Below are 19349 nucleotides of genomic sequence, written 5' to 3' on the forward strand. Positions count from 1 at the left end.
ACGAAGGAGCCGCGCGGGAAGAACGGCGCTTAACTTTAGCCGCTTTTTTGCCGTCGCCCAAATCAAGGGCGGCCATGGCATTAACGTCTTCCAGCTCAAGGGCGGCCCAAGAAGAAGCCGTCCGAGCAGAGTGGCCGGCCAAGATGGCGGAGGCGAGCAGCGGGGGATGGGCGTTTATGGCGGGAAAAACCGCCGCACCGGAGGAAGACCCGGGACACTGACCGGCCTCCGAACTGACACCCAACAAGGGCGAATCAGACTTTAAGACCCCCGCATCCCCGCTAGAAGCGCACACGCGGTCCGGGGAGCGATTCTTCGCGCCCTCGCCCTCCGACGCCATAGGCCACGTGGAGATCGATCGGGGAACCCCCTGCCCGCTATAAAAAGGTAAAAATTACCTGCTTCTCGCTCCGAGCTGTAACGACCTGGTGTCCCAGTGAGTAGCTGCAATAAACGTTTAAATAAACGTCGAAATAAACGCCCTTAAGGATGCCCAAAAATTTTTTTTTTTTTAACGGAGCCAGCGGGAGGGGGGAGAAAAGGAGGGACCTGGCGCCACCAGGTTTGCACTTGCTCAAGAAGAGCCCTCAACCCCAGGTACTCAACAAAACCTAAAAATTAGGCTTGGAGACCTAGCCAGAGCTGCTGCTGTGTGTGACCACCACCTGCTGAGATAGAGAACATACTGAGGAGTTTCCGGCAGCACATGACCACATATAGGGAGGCAAAAGGATTGCTCTCTATCTCCACCTGCTGGTAGACAGACACAACCCACCAGTCTATGGATTGATCAGCATGATGATATGGAATAATAAGTTGGCAGACCTTGGTGGTGGTGGGGGCACGGGTGAAAGATGTCAGGTCAGGCGGTGGGGGGCTTGCGGCATGAGTGGGAGATGCAGTATATTTCTGTAAATGGGATCCTCATGGGATCCCTGTGACACACCTGGGAAGCAGCCACAGTACACTGGTTGAAAAATGCTGGATTAAGGCATGACCCTTCCTTAATCCCTCAGTGGTTACTGTCCCCCTCCCTCACCCCTGAAAGCGACACCAGAAAAGGAAAATAGGCCCCCTGACATCATCAGGTATTATACGCATTCTGAACACAGCAGCAAGCAGGTCTGGAGGACAGGCCAGTGGTCAGTGCAGTGGACTGCAAATCAGGGGACCCAGGTTCAAATCCCACCTCAAATTCTATTTTACCTTTAATTGTGAGTCCTCTACTGTACCTAAGTATTAAGAACACCTGCAAGCCTGAGATGGTTAAAGTCAGGTAAAAGTAGGCATTTCCGTGTCTCTGGAGGGCTCACCATTTAAAATAAGAGTTGCAGTGCAATATAAACCTGGGTGCCCTGGATTAAAGTCCACTGCACTGACCACCAGGCTGGCCCTCTGCTCTGCAGGGACATGTGTGTGGCCATTTTGGAAAATGGCTGCCAAACGTTCTTGTCCCTGTTTTTTTGGCATTCATAATTTGGAGACTATTTTGGAAAATGGCTGCGAGATGGACTTTTTTTTTTTTACATTATGAGTGGGACATCCCAATTCTAAATGAACATTCTTTTGAAAATGCCCCTCAATATGTTTTAGGAAAATTAAGATAATGCAAATTTTTAGCATGCACTGAATTTTCTAGCCATCACAACCTATTATGTATCACTAAAGAATCCTTAGCAACCAAAGCAGCTGCAGCAGCCTGCAAAGTATTAACTTGTAGTTCTTAGAAACTCGAGATTTATTTATTTATATTTGTTGCATTTGTATCCCACATTTTCCCACCTATTTGCAGGCTCAATGTGGCTTACAATGTTCCGTTATGGCATTCGCCATTCCAGAGTAAAGATATAGTTGGTGTTACATAGAGAATAGAATGACATAATAGAATTAAGCAAACAGGCATAGAAAGAACCAGTCAAGATGTAGGGTAAGTGGTGATGTGTTACAGTTACAATTATTGATCATTGTGGTATGTCTTGTTGAAGAGATAGGTCTTCAGGGATTTATGAAAGTTGATTAGTTCATAAATTGTTTTTAAGTTACGTGGCAATGCATTCCACAACTGTGTGCTCATGTAGGAAAAGCTGGACGCGTGTGTTAGTCTGTATTTTAGTCCTTTGCAGCTGGGGAAGTGTAGGTTAAGGAATGTGCAGGCTGATCTTTTAGCATTTCTGGGTGGCAAGTCAATAAGGTCTAACATGTAGGCCGGGGCATCTCCGTGGATGATTTTATGAACTAGAGTGCAGATCTTGAACGCGATACGTTCTTTAAGTGGAAGCCAGTGTAGCTTTTCTCTTAGGGGTTTAGCGCTTTTGTATTTTGTTTTTCCAAATATGAATCTGGCTGCAGTGTTCTGGGCTGTTTAAGTTTCTTGATGATTTGTTCTTTACAGCCGACAGAGTGCATTGCAGTAATCTAGGTGACTCAGTACCATTGATTGTACCAGGTTGCGAAAAATGGCCCTTGGGAAGAAAGGTTTTACTCTTAAGATCTATCATCCTCCTATCCTGATAGCATCTTAACGTTTTTTTTTTTTTCAGAAAAACCACATAGCTAAAAGGTTAGGGCGGTGGTGGCCTGAGACAAGAGAATGACACGGGGATAGGGACAGAGCCTGTGGGGTGGGGATGGGGACAAGCTTTCCCTATCCCCGTTGTCACTCTCTAAAAGCATGAGACTAGCCTTAAACAGGCTGTTCCAACTAGATCAGCATCTATAAAAAGATGTAAAAACAAACATCTTTGGCAACGGAATTCAATGATAAAAAAAAAACTGCTGAAGCTGCTTTTGGGTTTAAATGAAGCACAGTTAAATGGTATTGCTTGTGTCTTGTCTGCCTTTGAGGTAGCAACAAGAGTGTTCTGCTGATCAGATTCCTACCATCTGCAACGCCCATCCATCACATGCCCAGTTGTCGTCTCCAACATTCTCATCTGCAAATCTGTAAGAATTTTGTGAATAGCACTACCATGCTTTCCAGAGGGGCGAGGAAGGAAAGAGGAATTTAATTAGAGGATGCCCCACATTTCTGTGCTGAGCTCATCCTACTCCAAAGGAAATTGAATGGTTGCAGGTATTTCCCATACAAAAATCAGCGAAGTAGGTGGAGGCTCTCCTTTTCTGGAGCAAATGGGTTGAACGAAAACCAGTGGACTCCTCCTGTTCAGTGAAATCCACTGATCTGTAGAGGGACACCCAGAAGCAAACCAGACTCCATGCCAGAAAAATATTCTGGAGAAGTCAGAATATGGACCTGGCTGGCAGACAAGATCTCTATGAAGACATCTGTTTTAATTTGGGGGGGGGGGGGGGGGGGGGAGAGACATCTACACCTCCACGCAGACTGATGAACATGTGCAACTTCCTGCTTGAGCTACCTAGATATGAGCCGATGCACCTCCATGTATTGCCACTAATATGAGACTACAGACAGTACATTGGTATCTAAAATGTGTTGTACTAGAGCTGGCTTTAGTGGCAATGCCAAGGCAAGGAATTGAGGCAGGCACCAGCACAACAGCCTCGTCTCCAAATCCTCCTTAAGGAAGATAGTGTAGCCCACAGAAGGTATAGTATTGATTTCTTGGGTCACCTCAGAGGATGACAAACTAACTTATCTTGAATTAAGTTTTATAAAGTGAATGCTACATACCTGTAGAAGGGATTCTCCGAGGACAGCAGGCTGATTGTTCTCACTGATGGGTGACGTCCACGGCAGCCCCTCCAATCGGAGACTTCACTAGCAAAGGCCTTTGCTAGCTCTCGTGCGCCCATGCGCACCGCGTATGCGCGGCCGTCTTCCCGCCCGAACCGGCTCGTGTTCGTCAGTCCCGTATATAGCACGACAAAGACAAGGGAAGACAACTCCAAAGGAGAGGCGGGCGGGTTTGTGAGAACAATCAGCCTGCTGTCCTCGGAGAATACCTTCTACAGGTATGTAGCATTCGCTTTCTCCGAGGACAAGCAGGCTGCTTGTTCTCACTGATGGGGTATCCCTAGCCCCCAGGCTCACTCAAAACAACAAACATGGTCAATTGGGCCTCGCAATGGCGAGGACATAACTGAGATTGACCTAAAAACTTATCCAACTAACAGAGAGTGTAGCCTGGAACAGAATAAAACATGGGCCTAGGGGGGTGGAGTTGGATTCTAAACCCTGAACAGATTCTGAAGCACTGACTGCCCAAACTGTCACGTCGGGTATCCTGCTGCAGGCAGTAATGAGATGTGAATGTGTGGACAGATGACCACGTCGCAGCTTTGCAGATCTCTTCAATAGTGGCTGACTTCAAGTGGGCCACTGACGCAGCCATGGCTCTGACATTGTGAGCCGTGACATGACCCTCAAGAGCCAGCCCAGCCTGGGCGTAAGTGAAGGAAATGCAATCTGCTAGCCAATTGGATATGGTGCGTTTCCCCACAGCCACTCCCCTCCTGTTGGGATCAAAAGAAAAACAATTGGGCGGACTGTCTGTTGGGCTGTGTCCGCTCCAGATAGAAGGCCAATGCTCTTTTGCACTCCAATGTGTGCAGCTGACGTTCAGCAGGGCAGGAATGAGGACGGGGAAAAAATGTTGGCAAGACAATTGACTGGTTCAGATGGAACTCTGACACTACCTTCGGCAAGAACTTAGGGTGAGTGCGGAGGTCTACTCTATTATGATGAAATCTGGTGTAAGGGGCCTGGGCTACCAGGGCCTGAAGCTCACTGACTCTATGAGCTGAAGTAACTGCCACCAAGAAAATGACCTTCCAGGTCAAGTACTTCAGATGGCAGGAGTTCAGTGGCTCAAAAGGAGGTTTCATCAGCTGGGTGAGAACAACATTGAGATCCCATGACACTGTAGGAGGTTTGACGGGGGGCTTTGACAAAAGCAAACCTCTCATGAAGCGAACAACTAAAGGCTGTCCTGAGATCGGCTTACCTTCCACACGGTAATGGTATGCACTGATTGCGCTAAGGTGAACCCTTACAGAGTTGGTCTTGAGACCAGACTCAGACAAGTGCAGAAGGTAGTCAAGCAGGGTCTGTGTAGGACAAGAGCGAGGATCTAAGGCCTTGCTGTCACACCAGACGGCAAACCTCCTCCATAAAAAGAAGTAACTCATCTTAGTGGAATCTTTTCTGGAAGCAAGACACGGGAGACACCCTCTGACAGACCCAAAGAGGCAAAGTCTACGCTCTCAACATCCAGGCCGTGAGAGCCAGAGACTGGAGGTTGGGATGCAGAAGCGCCCCTTCGTCCTGTGTGATGAGGGTCGGAAAAACACTCCAATCTCCACGGTTCTTCGGAGGACAACTCCAGAAGAAGAGGGAACCAGATCTGACGCGGCCAAAAGGGAGCTATCAGAATCATGGTGCCCCGGTCTTGTTTGAGTTTCAACAAAGTCTTCCCCACCAGAGGTATGGGAGGATAAGCATACAGCAGACCTTCCCCCTAATCCAGGAGGAAGGCATCCGATGCCAGTCGACCGTGGGCCTGAAGTCTGGAACAGAACTGAGGGACCTTGTGGTTGGCTCGAGATGCGAAGAGATCTACCAAGGGGGTGCCCCACACTTGGAAGATCTGGCGCACTACACCGGAATTGAGCGACCACTCGTGAGGTTGCATAATCCTGCTCAACCTGTCGGCCAGACTATTGTTTACGCCTGCCAGATATGTGGCTTGGAGCCACATGCTGTAACGGCGAGCCCAGAGCCACATGCTGACGGCTTCCTGACACAGGGGGCGAGATCCGGTGCCCCCCTGCTGGTTGATGTAATACATGGCAACCTGGTTGTCTGTCTGAATTTGGATAATTTGATGGGACAGCCGATCTCTGAAAGCCTTCAGAGCGTTCCAGACCGCTCGTAACTCCGGGAGATTGATCTGCAGATCACGTTCCTGGAGGGACCAGCTTCCTTGGGTGTGAAGTCCATCGACATGAGCTCCCCACCCCAGGAGAGACGCATCCGTAGTCAGCACCTTTTGTGGCTGAGGAATTTGGAAGGGGCGTCCCAGAGTCAAATTGGCCCAAATCGTCCACCAGCAAAGGGATTTGAGAAAACTCGTGGACAGGTGGATCACGTCCTCTAGATCCCCAGCAGCCTGAAACCACTGGGAAGCTAGGGTCCATTGAGCAGATCGCATGTGAAGACGAGCCATGGGAGTCACATGGACTGTGGAGGCCATGTGGCTAAGCAATCTCAACATCTGCCGAGCTGTGATCTGCTGGGACGCTCACACCCGGGAGACGGACAGCAGATTGTTGGCCCTTGTCTCCGGGAGATAGGCACAAGCCGTCCGAGAATCCAGCAGAGCTCCAATGAATTCGAGTCTCTGTACTGGGAGAAGGTGGGACTTTGGGTAATTTATCACAAACCCTAGTAGCTCCAGGAGTCGAATAGTCATCTGCATGGACTGTAGAGCTCCTGCCTCGGAAGTGTTCTTCACCAGCCAATCGTCAAGATAAGGGAACACGTGCACTCCGAGCCTGCGAAGCGCTGCTGCTACCACAGCTAGGCACTTCGTGAACACTCTGGGCGCAGAGGCGAGCCCAAAGGGTAGCACACAGTACTGGAAGTGACGTGATCCCAGACGAAATCGAAGATACTGTCTGTGAGCTGGCAGTATCGGGATGTGTGTATAAGCATCCTTTAAGTCCAGAGAGCATAGCCAATCATTTTGCTGAATCATGGGAAGAAGGGTGCCCAGGGAAAGCATCCTGAACTTTTCCTTGACCAGATATTTGTTCAGGGCCCTTAGGTCTAGGATGGGACACATCCCCCCTTTTTTCTTTTCCACAAGGAAGTACCTGGAATAGAATCCCAGCCCTTCTTGCCCCGGTGGCATGGGCTCGACCGCATTGGCACTGAGAAGGGCGGAGAGTTCCTCTGCAAGTACCTGCGTGTGCTGGAAGCTGAAGGACTGAGCTCCCGGTGGACAATTTGGAGGCATGGCGGCCAAATTGAGAGTGTATCCTTGCCGGACTATTTGGAGAACCCACTGGTCGGAGGTTATGAGAGGTCACCTTTGGTGAAAAACTTTCAACCTCGCCTCGACCGGCAGATCGTCCGGCACGGACACTTTGACATCGGCTATGCTCTGCTGGAGCCAGTCAAAAGCTCGCCCCCTGCTTTTGCTGGGGAGCTGTGGGGCCTTGCCGAGGTGCACGCTGCTGACGAGAGCGAGCGCGCTGGGGCTTAGCCTGGGCCGCAGGCTGTCGAGAGGGAGGATTGTACCTACGCTTACCAGAAGAGTAGGGAACAGCCTTCCTTCCCCCATAAAAATGTCTACCTGAAGAGGTAGATGCTGAAGGCTGCCGGCGGGAGAATTTGTCGAAAGCGTTATCCCGCTGGTGGAGCTGCTCTACCACCTGTTCGACTTTTTCTCCAAAAATGTTGTCCGCTCGGCAAGGGGAGTCCGCAATCCGCTGCTGGATTCTATTCTCTAGGTCAGAGGCACGCAGCCATGAGAGTCTGCGCATCACCACACCTTGAGCAGCGGCCCTGGACGCAACATCAAAGGAATCATATACCCCTCTGGCCAGGAATTTTCTGCACGCCTTCAGCTGCCTGACCACCTCTTGAAACGGCTTGGCTTGCTCAGAAGGGAGCTTGTCCACCAAGCCCGCCAACTGCCGCACATTGTTCCACATGTGGATGCTCGTGTAGAGCTGGGTAGGACTGAATCTTGGCCACGAGCATAGAAGATTGGTAGGCCTTCCTCCCAAAGGAGTCTAAGGTTCTAGAGTCCTTGCCCGGGGGCGCCGAAGCATGCTCCCTAGAACTCTTAGCCTTCTTTACGGCCAGATCCACCACACCAGAGTCGTGAGGCAACTGACTGCGCATCAGCTCTGGGTCCCCATGGATCCGATACTGGGATTCGACCTTCTTGGGAATGTGGGGGTTAGAGGCTTGGTCCAGTTCGCCAGCAATGTCTTTTTTAGGACATGATGCATGGGTACTGTGGACGCTTCCTTAGGTGGAGAAGGATATTCCAGGAGCTCAAACATTTCAGCCCTGGGCTCATCCTCCACAACCACCGGGAAGGGGATGGCCGTAGACATCTCCCGGACAAAGGCCGCGAAAGACAGACTCTCGGGAGGAGAAAGCTGCCTTTCAGGGGAGGGAGTGGGATCAGAAGGAAGGCCATCAGACTCCTCGTCAGAGAAATATCTGATGTCCTCCTCCTCCTCCCACGAGGCCTCACCATCGGTATCAGACACAAGTTCATGAACCTGTGTCTGAAGCCGTGCCCGACTCGACTCTGTGGAAACGCCGAGAGGTAGACTCCCTCGCTAGCACCGGCGAAGCTCCCTCCACCGACGTCGTCGGGGAGTCTTCCTGGGAGGCGGCCGCAACCGGTATCAATGTCGGAGACCTCACCCCGGGCAAAGGGCCAGCCGTCGCCTCGCTCGGTGGTACCGGTGGCGCAAGCACCCCCGGTACCGGAGGAGAAGGGCGCAACAGCTCTCCCAGAATCTCTGGAAGAACGGCCCGGAGACTCTCGTGCAGAGCGGCTGTAGAGAAAGACTGGGAAGGCGATGCAGGCGTCGAGGTCAGAGTCTGTTCCGGGCTGTCCAAGGTGGAGCGCATCGACACCTCCTGAACAGAGGGTGAACGATCCTCCCGGTGCCGATGCCTACTGGGTGCCGACTCCCTCGGCGACCCAGAGCTCTCGGTACCGAGGCGGGAAGGAGACCGGTGTCGATGCTTCTTTGATTTCTTCAAACGAAGCATGTCACCGGAGCTTCCCGGTACTGAGGAGGAGGACGTAAAATCCAACAGTCTCTTCCTCGGGGCCGAGGCAGGTCGCAGGAGCCCTCAGGGCAGGAGGAGACCCACCCGAAGGCTCACCGTCACCAGCAGGGGAATGGACAGCCCTCACCTGCACTCCAGTCGAAGCACCACCGTCCGACGACATCAGCAACAGTGGAGGTCCCGGTACCACCGACGTCGACGCAGCCTTCCGATGTCTCGGTACTGACGATGCAGAGGGTCGAAGCCTCAATGCCGTCGATGCCGAGGTCGAAGACTTCAATGCTGTCGAAGTCGATGCACTCGATACGTCCTGTGCTGTTGTCGACGAAGAGCCCGAGAACAAAACGTTCCACTGGGCCAATCTCGCTACCTGAGTCCTCTTTTGTAAAAGAGCACAAAGACTGCAGGGCCTGCGGGCGGTGCCCAGCCCCCAGACACTGAAGACACGAAGCGTGCCTATCAGTGAGCGAGATTACCCGGGCGCACTGGGTGCACTTCTTGAAGCCGCTGGGAGACTTCGATGACATGGGTGGAAAAATCACGCCGGCGAAATCAAAATTCGCGATGATGACGAAAGGCACCAAAAATAAGGGAGAGAAAACCCGTACCGAGGCCAAAAAGACTGATCCCGAAAAGCGAAAGGAAACTTACGCTGGGGGAAAAGCTGGACACATGGGAAGGGACAAGACCAAAAGGTCTCTCCTTTTTTTTTTTTTTTTTTTAGCGAAATGAATACGCGCGAGGGTCAACTTGAGGGGCATGAAACGGCGGCAAAACACGACTGTCCCGAGCGCGGACAAAAGAAGACTGACGAACACGAGCCGGTTCGGGCGGGAAGACGGCCGCGCATTCACGCGCGAGAGCTAGCAAAGGCCTTTGCTAGTGAAGTTTCCGATTGGAAGGGCTGCCGTGGACGTCACCCATCAGTGAGAACAAGCAGCCTGCTTGTCCTCGGAGAAAATCCATTACATAAACACTCAAGTTGCAAAATTCATCTTATACATATGTATACTGATGCTGCTTTTTTGGCATTTTCTGATGTATGTGGCATCAAATAGACATGTTTCTTTAGTAGCATTATATTTATTTTATAAAGGTCCAGCATCAACCGAGCCTTTAATACTGGCATAGTTTTAAACAGATGAATTTATATATGTTTTCCCACCTAACACACTTATACAAAGTTATCCTCTACATCTAGATGTTCTACTTCACAAAGATTCCCCACCCCCCCCACCCCCCAAAGAAAAAAAAAACTATGCAGAAAATGGACTTTACCGGATCTCATGCGGTACTTCTTTTTCATATTTTTTCTCCTTCTGCTTTCTACAGCAGCAAAAGATGATGACACCCAGCAAGACCAGACCCAGCAGGGTTCCTATCACAGCGCCAGCAATTGCACCAGCTGTGTTCGAGGCTGAAATTGCAGAATGACATTAATTTTAAAATTACAAAGGCTCAGCAAGTTGGTAAAATACACATCTATAGAAGTTCTCTATTGATAAATATTTTATGTAAATAAAAGTGTCAAGACTTAAAATCTGTCTAGATAGTATTGTATTTTTTTCAATGCAATACCAGTCATTCCTTCCAATTAAGGGTCCTAATGAACTTTGTGAATGTCTAATTCTCTTTTCATAAGAAAGATAAAATTAATCCTTACCTGACAATTTTCCTTTCCATTAGTCCCAACAGATCAATCCAGGGACGAATTGGTTATGTCCCTCTACCAGCAAGTGGAGATAGAGAGAACTTCAGAGGTTTGCTATATGTGGACCTGTGCAGCTACCTTAACCTCAGTATTGTTGTTACCAAAGCACTGGGAGAAGAAAAAGAAAATCAACATGTACGCCTCTATAAAGCCTTTGTAGGCTCCTCCTCCACTGTTACAGTGGGAGTGAACTACCGGAGTGGTGAATTGCAGCATGCTGGTTCTCCTCCCCCCCCCCTTTTTTTTGTGATTTACAACAAAGAACAAATGACGGAATTTATGGACAAGAAACAGGAAGAAACAGCCCCTAATCAACAGGGAAAACTACTCAGCCAAGAGCAACAAAGGGTGGGCCTCTGGATTGATCTGTTGGGACTAATGGAAAGAAAATTAATCAGGCAAGAACTAATTTTACCTTCCATAGCGTCCCGCAGATCAATCCAGAGACGAGTGGGATGTACCAAAGTAGTCCCCAAGTAGGGTGGGATCTCCAAGACAGGCTAAGGCTTGACTGCCAATGCCGGACACCGAGACAGGGGCAGGAGGAGACATGAGACCCCAAGAAGACTAGTCATCTCAAAATGGAGCAAAAGCTCCCTTTAGGGCTAAGAAAAAAGGGACACCAACTAGAGTCATGAGAAAGGAGGCAGACCCAGCCACCAGACGTAATAAAAGTCTCTGCAACTAGAGACCTCAAGCCAAATGAACGAGAAAGGGTGACACCCAGCGACTAAGGAAGTCCCAAACTCCTGAGACGGAACCACCATACATCTTCAAATTGTGGAAGAAAGCCCAGCTTCCGACAGCCAAAGAAGTTGCATTGTCCTGTAAATGACAAAGCTTCGACAGCCAATGTAAGAGCAAAGCCCAGGAAGGCTCAAGAGCCAGAGACCGATCCAGCTGGAATGACAGCAGCGACAACTGCTGTGCTAACCTGTATAAGGCCAGGCACAGTGGCCAGAACTGCGGAGCAGGACAGTTAGAGAAGGCATCATGCTCGAGAGCTGGAGAAAATACCTGGCTCACAGCCAGAAAGATTAAAAGTCATCAGTCAACTATCTCGAATGGAGAGAGAGAACTCACAGCCCTACTTTCCATGAGGAGACCAAGACCCAACATCCAATACTAGAACCACAGCCATAGATGGCTTCTAGTGCAACATCCAGCAAGAAGTCTAGGCTTGCCTGCCAGAGACAGAGCTAGGCTCGACAGCCAACACTGGAGCTAGGCTCAAAAGGAAAAAGGGAGCTTAGTTCACTGCTAGAGAAAGAGGCAGGCTTGAGCAACAGAGACATATTCTGGCTAGACTGGTACAGACTGAACCAGGCCTGACCTCCAGAAACAGGGAAGGACTGAGAACTAGAAGCAGAGCTGGACTCCCAGGAATCAGATCAATTTGCAACCTGCCGAAACGGACCAGGTACCACCTGGAACAGCTGAGCAAGCTCAACCCTGGAATGGATTAATGGTCAGTCTCCAGAGCTGGAAGTACAGAAGCCTCCTGAGACACGGAGCCAGGCTCATTGCTCAAGACGGAACCAGGCTATGTGCTCCAAACAGAGCGAAGAGTGGCAGCCAAGGACAGAAGGAGATATACAGCTGTGAGCAGACTCGGTCCAGTAGCCATAGATGGTAAAGCCTCAGCATCCAGCACCAGAGAAAGGGCTGGCCGGAACACAGCCAGGCCCGACATCCAAAGACGGAGCAAGCCTCCACGTCGAAAGGCGAGCAAGACAGATCAACCTTGGCACACTGCAGGGAAATGAGAAACTGATAGGGCTCCCATGCCACCAAAAACAATGTTGCCACATAAAGTGGCGAACAAGGAAGCTGGCCACCTTCACAATACAGCCCCCCCAGCAAGCTACAGGAGGAGTAAACTCATCTGTAACATACCAGGAAGCTTCCAAGAAGCAGCCTACCAGCAAGTCAGCAAATGCCACTACAGGGATGCTCCACACTAGGACAAAGTATACTGCCAGTCCAAAGCCTGCAAGGTTCAGGCACTCATCATATAGAATGTACTGCTGGTACACAGGGAACCAAGATGCTGCCAACTGCAGCTACAGGAATGCTACCATGCATTCCTAAAGATGCTATAATTCCAAGGTGTAAATTACGTTGCTAGACCAGAGTCCTCCAAAGGTTGGCACTCTCAGCCCACAAAATGCTGGAACCACATGGGTACCAAGATACTGTTCCAAAAAGGAGAGAAAAAGAGAGCTGTCAAAACCCAATGTAAGAGACAGGGCAGTAAGCTTAAAGCCACCAGAAGACCTTATGGATAACATAGGAAGACATGCCAATACCCAATATCCCGCAAAGTAAAGAAGAGAGAGAGAGAGAGAGAGAGAGAGAGAGAGAGAGAGAGAGAGAGAGAGAGAAAAGACAGATGTAACTGTTCACTGAGAAAAAATACCCACTGACCCAACACCACAATCTCTCCCACAGCATGGCTGACACCCTGCTGTGCCATCCATGAGCCGGAAACCGGTAATGATCTCATGGACACTGCATGTGGAACTAATGTGGCAAATTCCACAGCACTGAAGAAAAAACACTGCCCGCAGAGCCAGCCAGGAACAGGGTAACGCAGCACCCCTAGACAGGGAATGCCAAAAATCCTATTTCCACCATCTAATCAGTCGCCACTGCGCAGGCAGACTTGTCCCTGAAAGGCAGGAGGAACAAAAAAAAAAAGGCGGGACCTATTACAGAATAAGCATACAGGCCATGGCTCAAAGTCATCAAGCCCCAACCAGAGGGTAAAAAAAGGACACCTGAATAAGCACGGGAACCAGATATCTGTCGCAGAGTGCCACAGCGTCCCTGCAACTATTGAGCTGGAGGGACATCAGTGAAGAATAGCATCTTATAGAAATGGAGCCGAAGCATGCGAAAAAACAAAAAGATGGTGGTTGTTAGCGAATGACAGCCACGGAGCCCGCCAAACAAAAGCAAGCTCCCCCCACCAACTGGCATGGCAGTCTCTCCCAGACCAGCACATCAAATTGTCCAACTAAAATGCAACCTTGAACCACATGCGGTGATAAGGAACCACACTGGCAGCGCAGCTCACCATAAATCAGAGATGGAGGAAGGTCAAATGGCACTCCCCAGGAGAACAGTGCACTGTTGCTAAAAAAAAAAAAAAAAATATTGAGCACCACCGAAGCGAGGCAGGGGAATTGGAAGCTCGCCTGCCCACACTCCCATAGTCTCAACCCTGTTCCAAAAGGACAAAAAAAAAAAAAAAAAAAAAAAGATATGGCACAATAGGCGCAAAATGACCGCCAGGAAGGAGGCCCGCCTAAGAACCGCCATGACCCCTCCCGTTGGTCCAGGGGAAGAGGCTGGGGTCTAAAGAAGCAGGAAATGCGTAGGGAGCAGTCCCAAACTGCTGCACCAGTAAGCCAGGAAAAGAGTCAAGGGCACTGACTGTAGGAGAAGCCATAGAAAGCTAGTGCCTGCATTCAAAGCTTCCAGGCACCCAGACAAGCACTTGATAACTTTCCCTTTGTTTTTTTTTTTTCTTGTGAGGCAGGAGAGCACACAACCAGGGTCTATGTAGAGCACAGTCAGAATGGCACCAGACAGGAGGGCACAGGAGGAGACGGGGGGAGGGGAGGGACCTGGCTCCACCAGGCGTACCCCTAACAGGCAGCCAAATAAGGCTAAGACCCCCAGTTCAACTAGGTCTGAGAGAACAGACTAGGAGCAAATCAATCCTCAGAGCTGTACAAGATATGTCCATCCACCTGCTGAGAGGTTAAGGTAGCTGTACATGTCCACATATAGCAAACCTCTAAAGTTCTCTATCTCCACAAACTGGTAGAGGGACATAACTCACTCGTCTCTGGATTGATCTGTGGGACGCTATGGAAACATATCAAGATGTAAAGTTTTTCCCTACAAAAACTAAATAGCATATTTAGCTACTAAAATCTCAATGGTTGCCAAAATTCTTCATACAGAATCAGAAATATTTACAGGATGTGGCAATTTTTTTGCAGTTCTCAGCAACTGCTATGTAAAATTTCTCAATGAAATTCATAATTAGGGCCCTTGTTTACAAAGGCACGCTAACTGGGTAGACTCCCATAGGAATATTATGGGCATCTACACAGTTACTGCGCGTGCTAATTTTTAGCATGTGCTAAAAACGCTATAGCACCTTTGTAAACAACATTTAATCATCATAAGTTATGTTGATGTTACTGACATGTTAGTGTTACTACCTAGTGATTTGAACGTTAAAATCATTCAAGCTAAAACAGAGTAAAATAACATCATTCAAATAACACAATTAACAATGTGTCAGAATGTTGCAGTATCTGAATTCTCAAAGCATCCACTCCGAGCTTTAACAAAGGCCGTCAGTCATTTTAGGAAGTTAACAGTCTTGTCGATTGGTCCCTGTGGCAAGCTGTCCCAGATAATCTGCAGTGCTTCCTTGCCTATGACTGTCATTCAGATCTGAGTGCTTTTAAAGAAATTATCTGTAGATCATATCAAATACAGCTTTTTTTTTTTTCCAAATGGTAGTTTACATTGCAAGATACTTCGTATTGAAAAGCAAAACATCTAATATTCCATAATCAGTAAAGCGAGGTTACTTACCTGTAGCAGGTATTCTCTGAGGACAGCAGGCTGATTGTTCTCACTGATGGTAACATCCGACGGCAGCCCCATCTGGAAATCTTCCTAGCAACAAAGCTTGCTAGAGCCCTCGCGCGCACACCGCGCATGCGCGGCCATCTTCCCACCCATCGCAAGCGTGCCGGCTTAGTCAATTTACAAAGCAAAGACAAGGGAAGAGACAACTCCAAAGGGGAGGTGGGAGGGTTTGTGAGAACAATCAGCCTGCTGTCCTCGGAGAATACCTGCAACAGGTAAGTAACCTCACTTTCTCCGAGGATAAGCAGGCTGCTTGTTCTCACTGATGGGGTATCCCTAGCCCCCAGGCTCACTCAAAACAACAAAGGGTCAATTGGGCCTCGCAACGGCGAGGACATAACAAGAATTGATCTACGAAGAAACAACTGAGAGTGCAGCCTGGAACAGAATAAAAATGGGCCTAGGGGGTTGGAGTTGGATTCTAAACCCCAAACAGATTCTGCAGCACCGACTGCCCGAACCGACTGTCGCGTTGGGTATCCTGCTGAAGGAAGTAATGAGATGTGAATGTGTGGACTGATGACCACGTCGCAGCCTTGCAAATCTCTTGACAGTGGCGGACTTCAAGTGGGCCACTGACGCTGCCATGGCTCGAACACTATGAGCAGTAACATGACCCTCAAGAGTCAGCACAGCTTGGGCTTAAGTGAAGGAAATGCAATCAGCTAGCCAATTGGAAATGGTGCGTTTCCCGACAGCCACTCCCCTTCTGTTGGGATCAAAAGAAACAAACAATTGGGCGGACTGTCTGTTGGGCTGTGTCCGCTCCAGATAGAAGGCCAATGCTCTTTTGCACTCCAATGTGTGCAGCTGACGTTCAACAGGGCAGGAATGAGGACGGGGAAAAAATGTTGGCAAGACAATTGACTGGATCAGATGGAACTCAGACACCACCTTTGGCAAGAACTTAGGGTGAGTGCGAAGGACTACTCTGTTATGATGAAATTTGGTATATGGAGCATGAGCCACCAAGGCTTGAAGCTCACTGACTCTACGAGCTGAAGTAACAGCCACCAAGAAAATGACCTTCCAGGTCAAGTATTTCAGTTGGCAGGAATTCAGTGGCTCACAAGGAGGTTTAATCAGCTGGGTGAGAATGACATTGAGATCCCATGACACTGGTGGAGGTCTGACAGGGGGCTTCGACAAAAGCAAACCTCTCATGAAGCGAACAACTAAAGGCTGTCCTGAGATAGGCTTACCTTCCACACGGTAATGATAAGCACTGATTGCACTAAGATGAACTCTTACTGAGTTGGTCTTGAGACCAGACTCTGACAAGTGCAGAAGGTATTCAAGCAGGGTCTGTGTAGGACAACAGCGAGGATCTAGAGCCTTGCTGTCACACCAGATGGCAAACCTCCTCCACTTAAAAGAGTAACACCTCTTCGTGGAATCTTTTCTGGAAGCAAGACTCGGGAGACACCCTCAGAAAGACCCAAGGAGGCGAAGTCTACGCTCTCAACATCCAGGCCATGAGAGCCAGGGACCGGAGGTTGGGATGCAGAAGCGCCCCCTCGTTCTGGGTGATGAGGGTTGGAAAACACTCCAATCCCCACGGTTCTTCAGAGGACAACTCCAGAAGAAGAGGGAACCAAATCTGACGCGGCCAGAAGGGAGCGATCAGAATCATGGTGCCGCGATCCTGCTTGAGTTTCAGCAAAGTCTTCCCCACTAAAGGTATGGGAGGATATGCATACAGGAGGCCCTTCCCCCAGTGGAGGAGAAAGGCATCTGACGCTAGTCTGCCGTGGCCCTGAAGTCTGGAACAGAACTGAGGGACCTTGTGATTGATCTGAGTGGCAAAGAGATCCACCAAGGGTGTGCCCCACGCTTGGAAAATCTGGCCTACCACTCTCGAGTTGAGTGACCACTCATGAGGTTGCATTATCCTGCTCAACCTGTCGGCCAAACTGTTGTTTCTCCAAGCAACATATCTGGCAGGCGTAAACATGCCGTACCGGCGAGCCCAAAGCCACATCTGTACGGCTTCCTGACACAGGGGGTGAGATCCAGTAAACACCTGCTTGCTGATGTAATACATGGCAACCTGATTGTCTGAATTTGAATAATTTGATTGGCCAGCCGATCTCTGAAAGCCCTTAGCGCGTTCCAGACCGCTCGCAACTCCAGGAGGTTGATCTGAAGAACTGTTTCCTGGAGAGACTAACTTCCTTGAGTGTGAAGCCTATCGACATGGGTTCCCCACCCCAGAAGGGACGCATCCGTTGTCAGCACTTTTTGTGGCTGAGGAACTTGGAAGGGGCGTCCCAAGGTCAAATTGGATCCAATTGTCCACCAATGCAGGGAATTGTGGAAAAACTGTGGACAGCTGGATTGCGTCCTCTAGATCCCCCGCAGCTTGATACCACTGGGAAGCTAGGGTCCATTGAGCTGAACTCATGTGAAGACGGGCCATGCGAGTCTCATGGAGGCCATATGGCCTAGGAGTCTCAACATCTACCGAGCTGTGATCTGCTGAGACACTCTGACCCTGGAAACGAGGGACAGAAGATTTTCTGCCCTCACCTCGGGAAGGTAGGCATGAGCCATCTTTGAGTCCAGCAGAGCTCCTATGAATTCTAGTTGCTGAACTGGAAGAAGGTGGGATTTTGGGTAATTTATAACAAACCCTAGTAGCTCCAAGAGTTGAATAGTCATTTGCATGGACTGTAGAGCTCCTGCCTTCAAAGTGTTCTTCACCAGCCAATCGTCGAGATAAGGGAACAAATGCACTCCCAGTCTGCGTAGCGACGCTGCTACAACTGCCAGGCATTTTGTAAATACCCTGGGCGCAGAAGCGAGCCCAAAGGGTAGCACACAATACTGAAAGTGCTGTGTTCCCAGTCGGAATCGAAGATACTGTCTGAGCTGGCAGTACTGGGATGTGTGTATAAGCATTCTTTAAGTCCAGAGAACATAGCCAATCGTTTTCCTGAATCATGGGAAGAAGGGTGCCCAGCGAAAGCATCCTGAACTTTTTTCGGACTAGATATTTGTTCAGGGCCCTTAGGTCTAGGATGGGACACATCCCCCCCCCCCCCTGTTTTCTTTTGCACAAGGAAGTACCTGGAACAGAATACCAGCCCTTCTTGCCCCGGTGGAACGGGCTCGACCGCATTGGCGCTGAGAAGGGCGGATAGTTCCTCTGCAAGTACCTGCCTGTGCTGGGAGCTGAAGGACTGAGCTGCCGGTGGACAATTTGGAGGTTTTGATATCAAATGGAGGGAGTATCATAGCCGGACTATTTGGAGAACCCACCGATCAGAAGTTACGAGAGGCCACCTTTGGTGACAAAAATTTTAATCTCCCTCTGACCAGCAGATCGTCCGGCACAAACACATTTATAGCGGCTATGCTCGCCTGGAGCCAGTCAAAAGCCCATCCCTTGCTTTTGCTGGGGGAGTTGCAGGGGCCTGTTGAGGCGCACGCTGTTCACATAAACGAGCGCGCTGGGGCTTAGTCTGAGCAGGCTGTCAGGAAGGTGGATTGTACCTATGTTTATTGTAAGTGTAGGGAGCATTCCTCCTTCCCCCGTAAAACCGTCTACCTGATGAGGTAGATGCTGAAGGCACCTGGTGGGAGAGCTTGACGAGGGCGGTTTCCCGCTGGTGGAGCTGCTCTACCACTTGCTCGACCTTCTCACCGAAAATGTTATCCCCCCGGCAAGGAGCGTCCGCAATCCGCTGCTGGACTCGATTCTCCAGGTCAGAGGCACTCAGCCATGAGAGTCTGCGCATCACTATACCTTGAGCAGCTGCCCTGGTCGCAACATCAAAAGAGTCGTAAGCACCCCTGGATAGGAATTTACAACACGCCTTCAGTTGCCTGACCACCTCCTGAAAAGGCTTGGCCTGTTCCGAAGAGAGCTTATCGACCAAGTCCGCCAGTTGCTTCACATTATTCCGCATGTTGATGCTCTTGTAGAGCTGGTACGACAGGATCTTGGACACGAGCATAGCGGAATGATAGGCTTTCCTCTCCAAAAGAGTCCAGAGTCCTAGACTCCCGCCCCGGTGGCCCCCGAGGCGTAATCCCTAGAACTCTTGGCCCTCTTGAGAGCGGAATCCACAACCGCAGAGTCATGAGACAACTGGGTCTTCATCAACTCCAGGTCCCCGTGAATCCAATACTGGGACTCTGCCTTCTTGGCAATGGTGGGATTAGTTAACGGTTTCATCCAGTTCGCCATCAATGTCTGCTTAAGGACATTATGAA

General features: G+C 49.8%; 1 protein-coding gene across 3 annotated transcripts in view; it reads right to left on the minus strand.

Annotated features, from left to right (window-relative positions):
- The window catches only part of CXADR (CXADR Ig-like cell adhesion molecule), a 111724-nt gene that overhangs the window by 38684 nt on the left and 53691 nt on the right, over window positions 1-19349 (minus strand). For all 3 annotated transcript variants that reach the window (XM_030204214.1, XM_030204213.1, XM_030204212.1), the window contains exon 6: window positions 10022-10160. In XM_030204214.1, coding sequence (XP_030060074.1) covers window positions 10022-10160 — 139 coding nt within the window. The remainder of the gene's footprint in view (window positions 1-10021; window positions 10161-19349) is intronic.

The sequence above is a fragment of the Microcaecilia unicolor genome, chromosome 5, assembly GCF_901765095.1.
Source record: "Microcaecilia unicolor chromosome 5, aMicUni1.1, whole genome shotgun sequence".
NCBI lineage: Eukaryota > Metazoa > Chordata > Amphibia > Gymnophiona > Siphonopidae > Microcaecilia > Microcaecilia unicolor.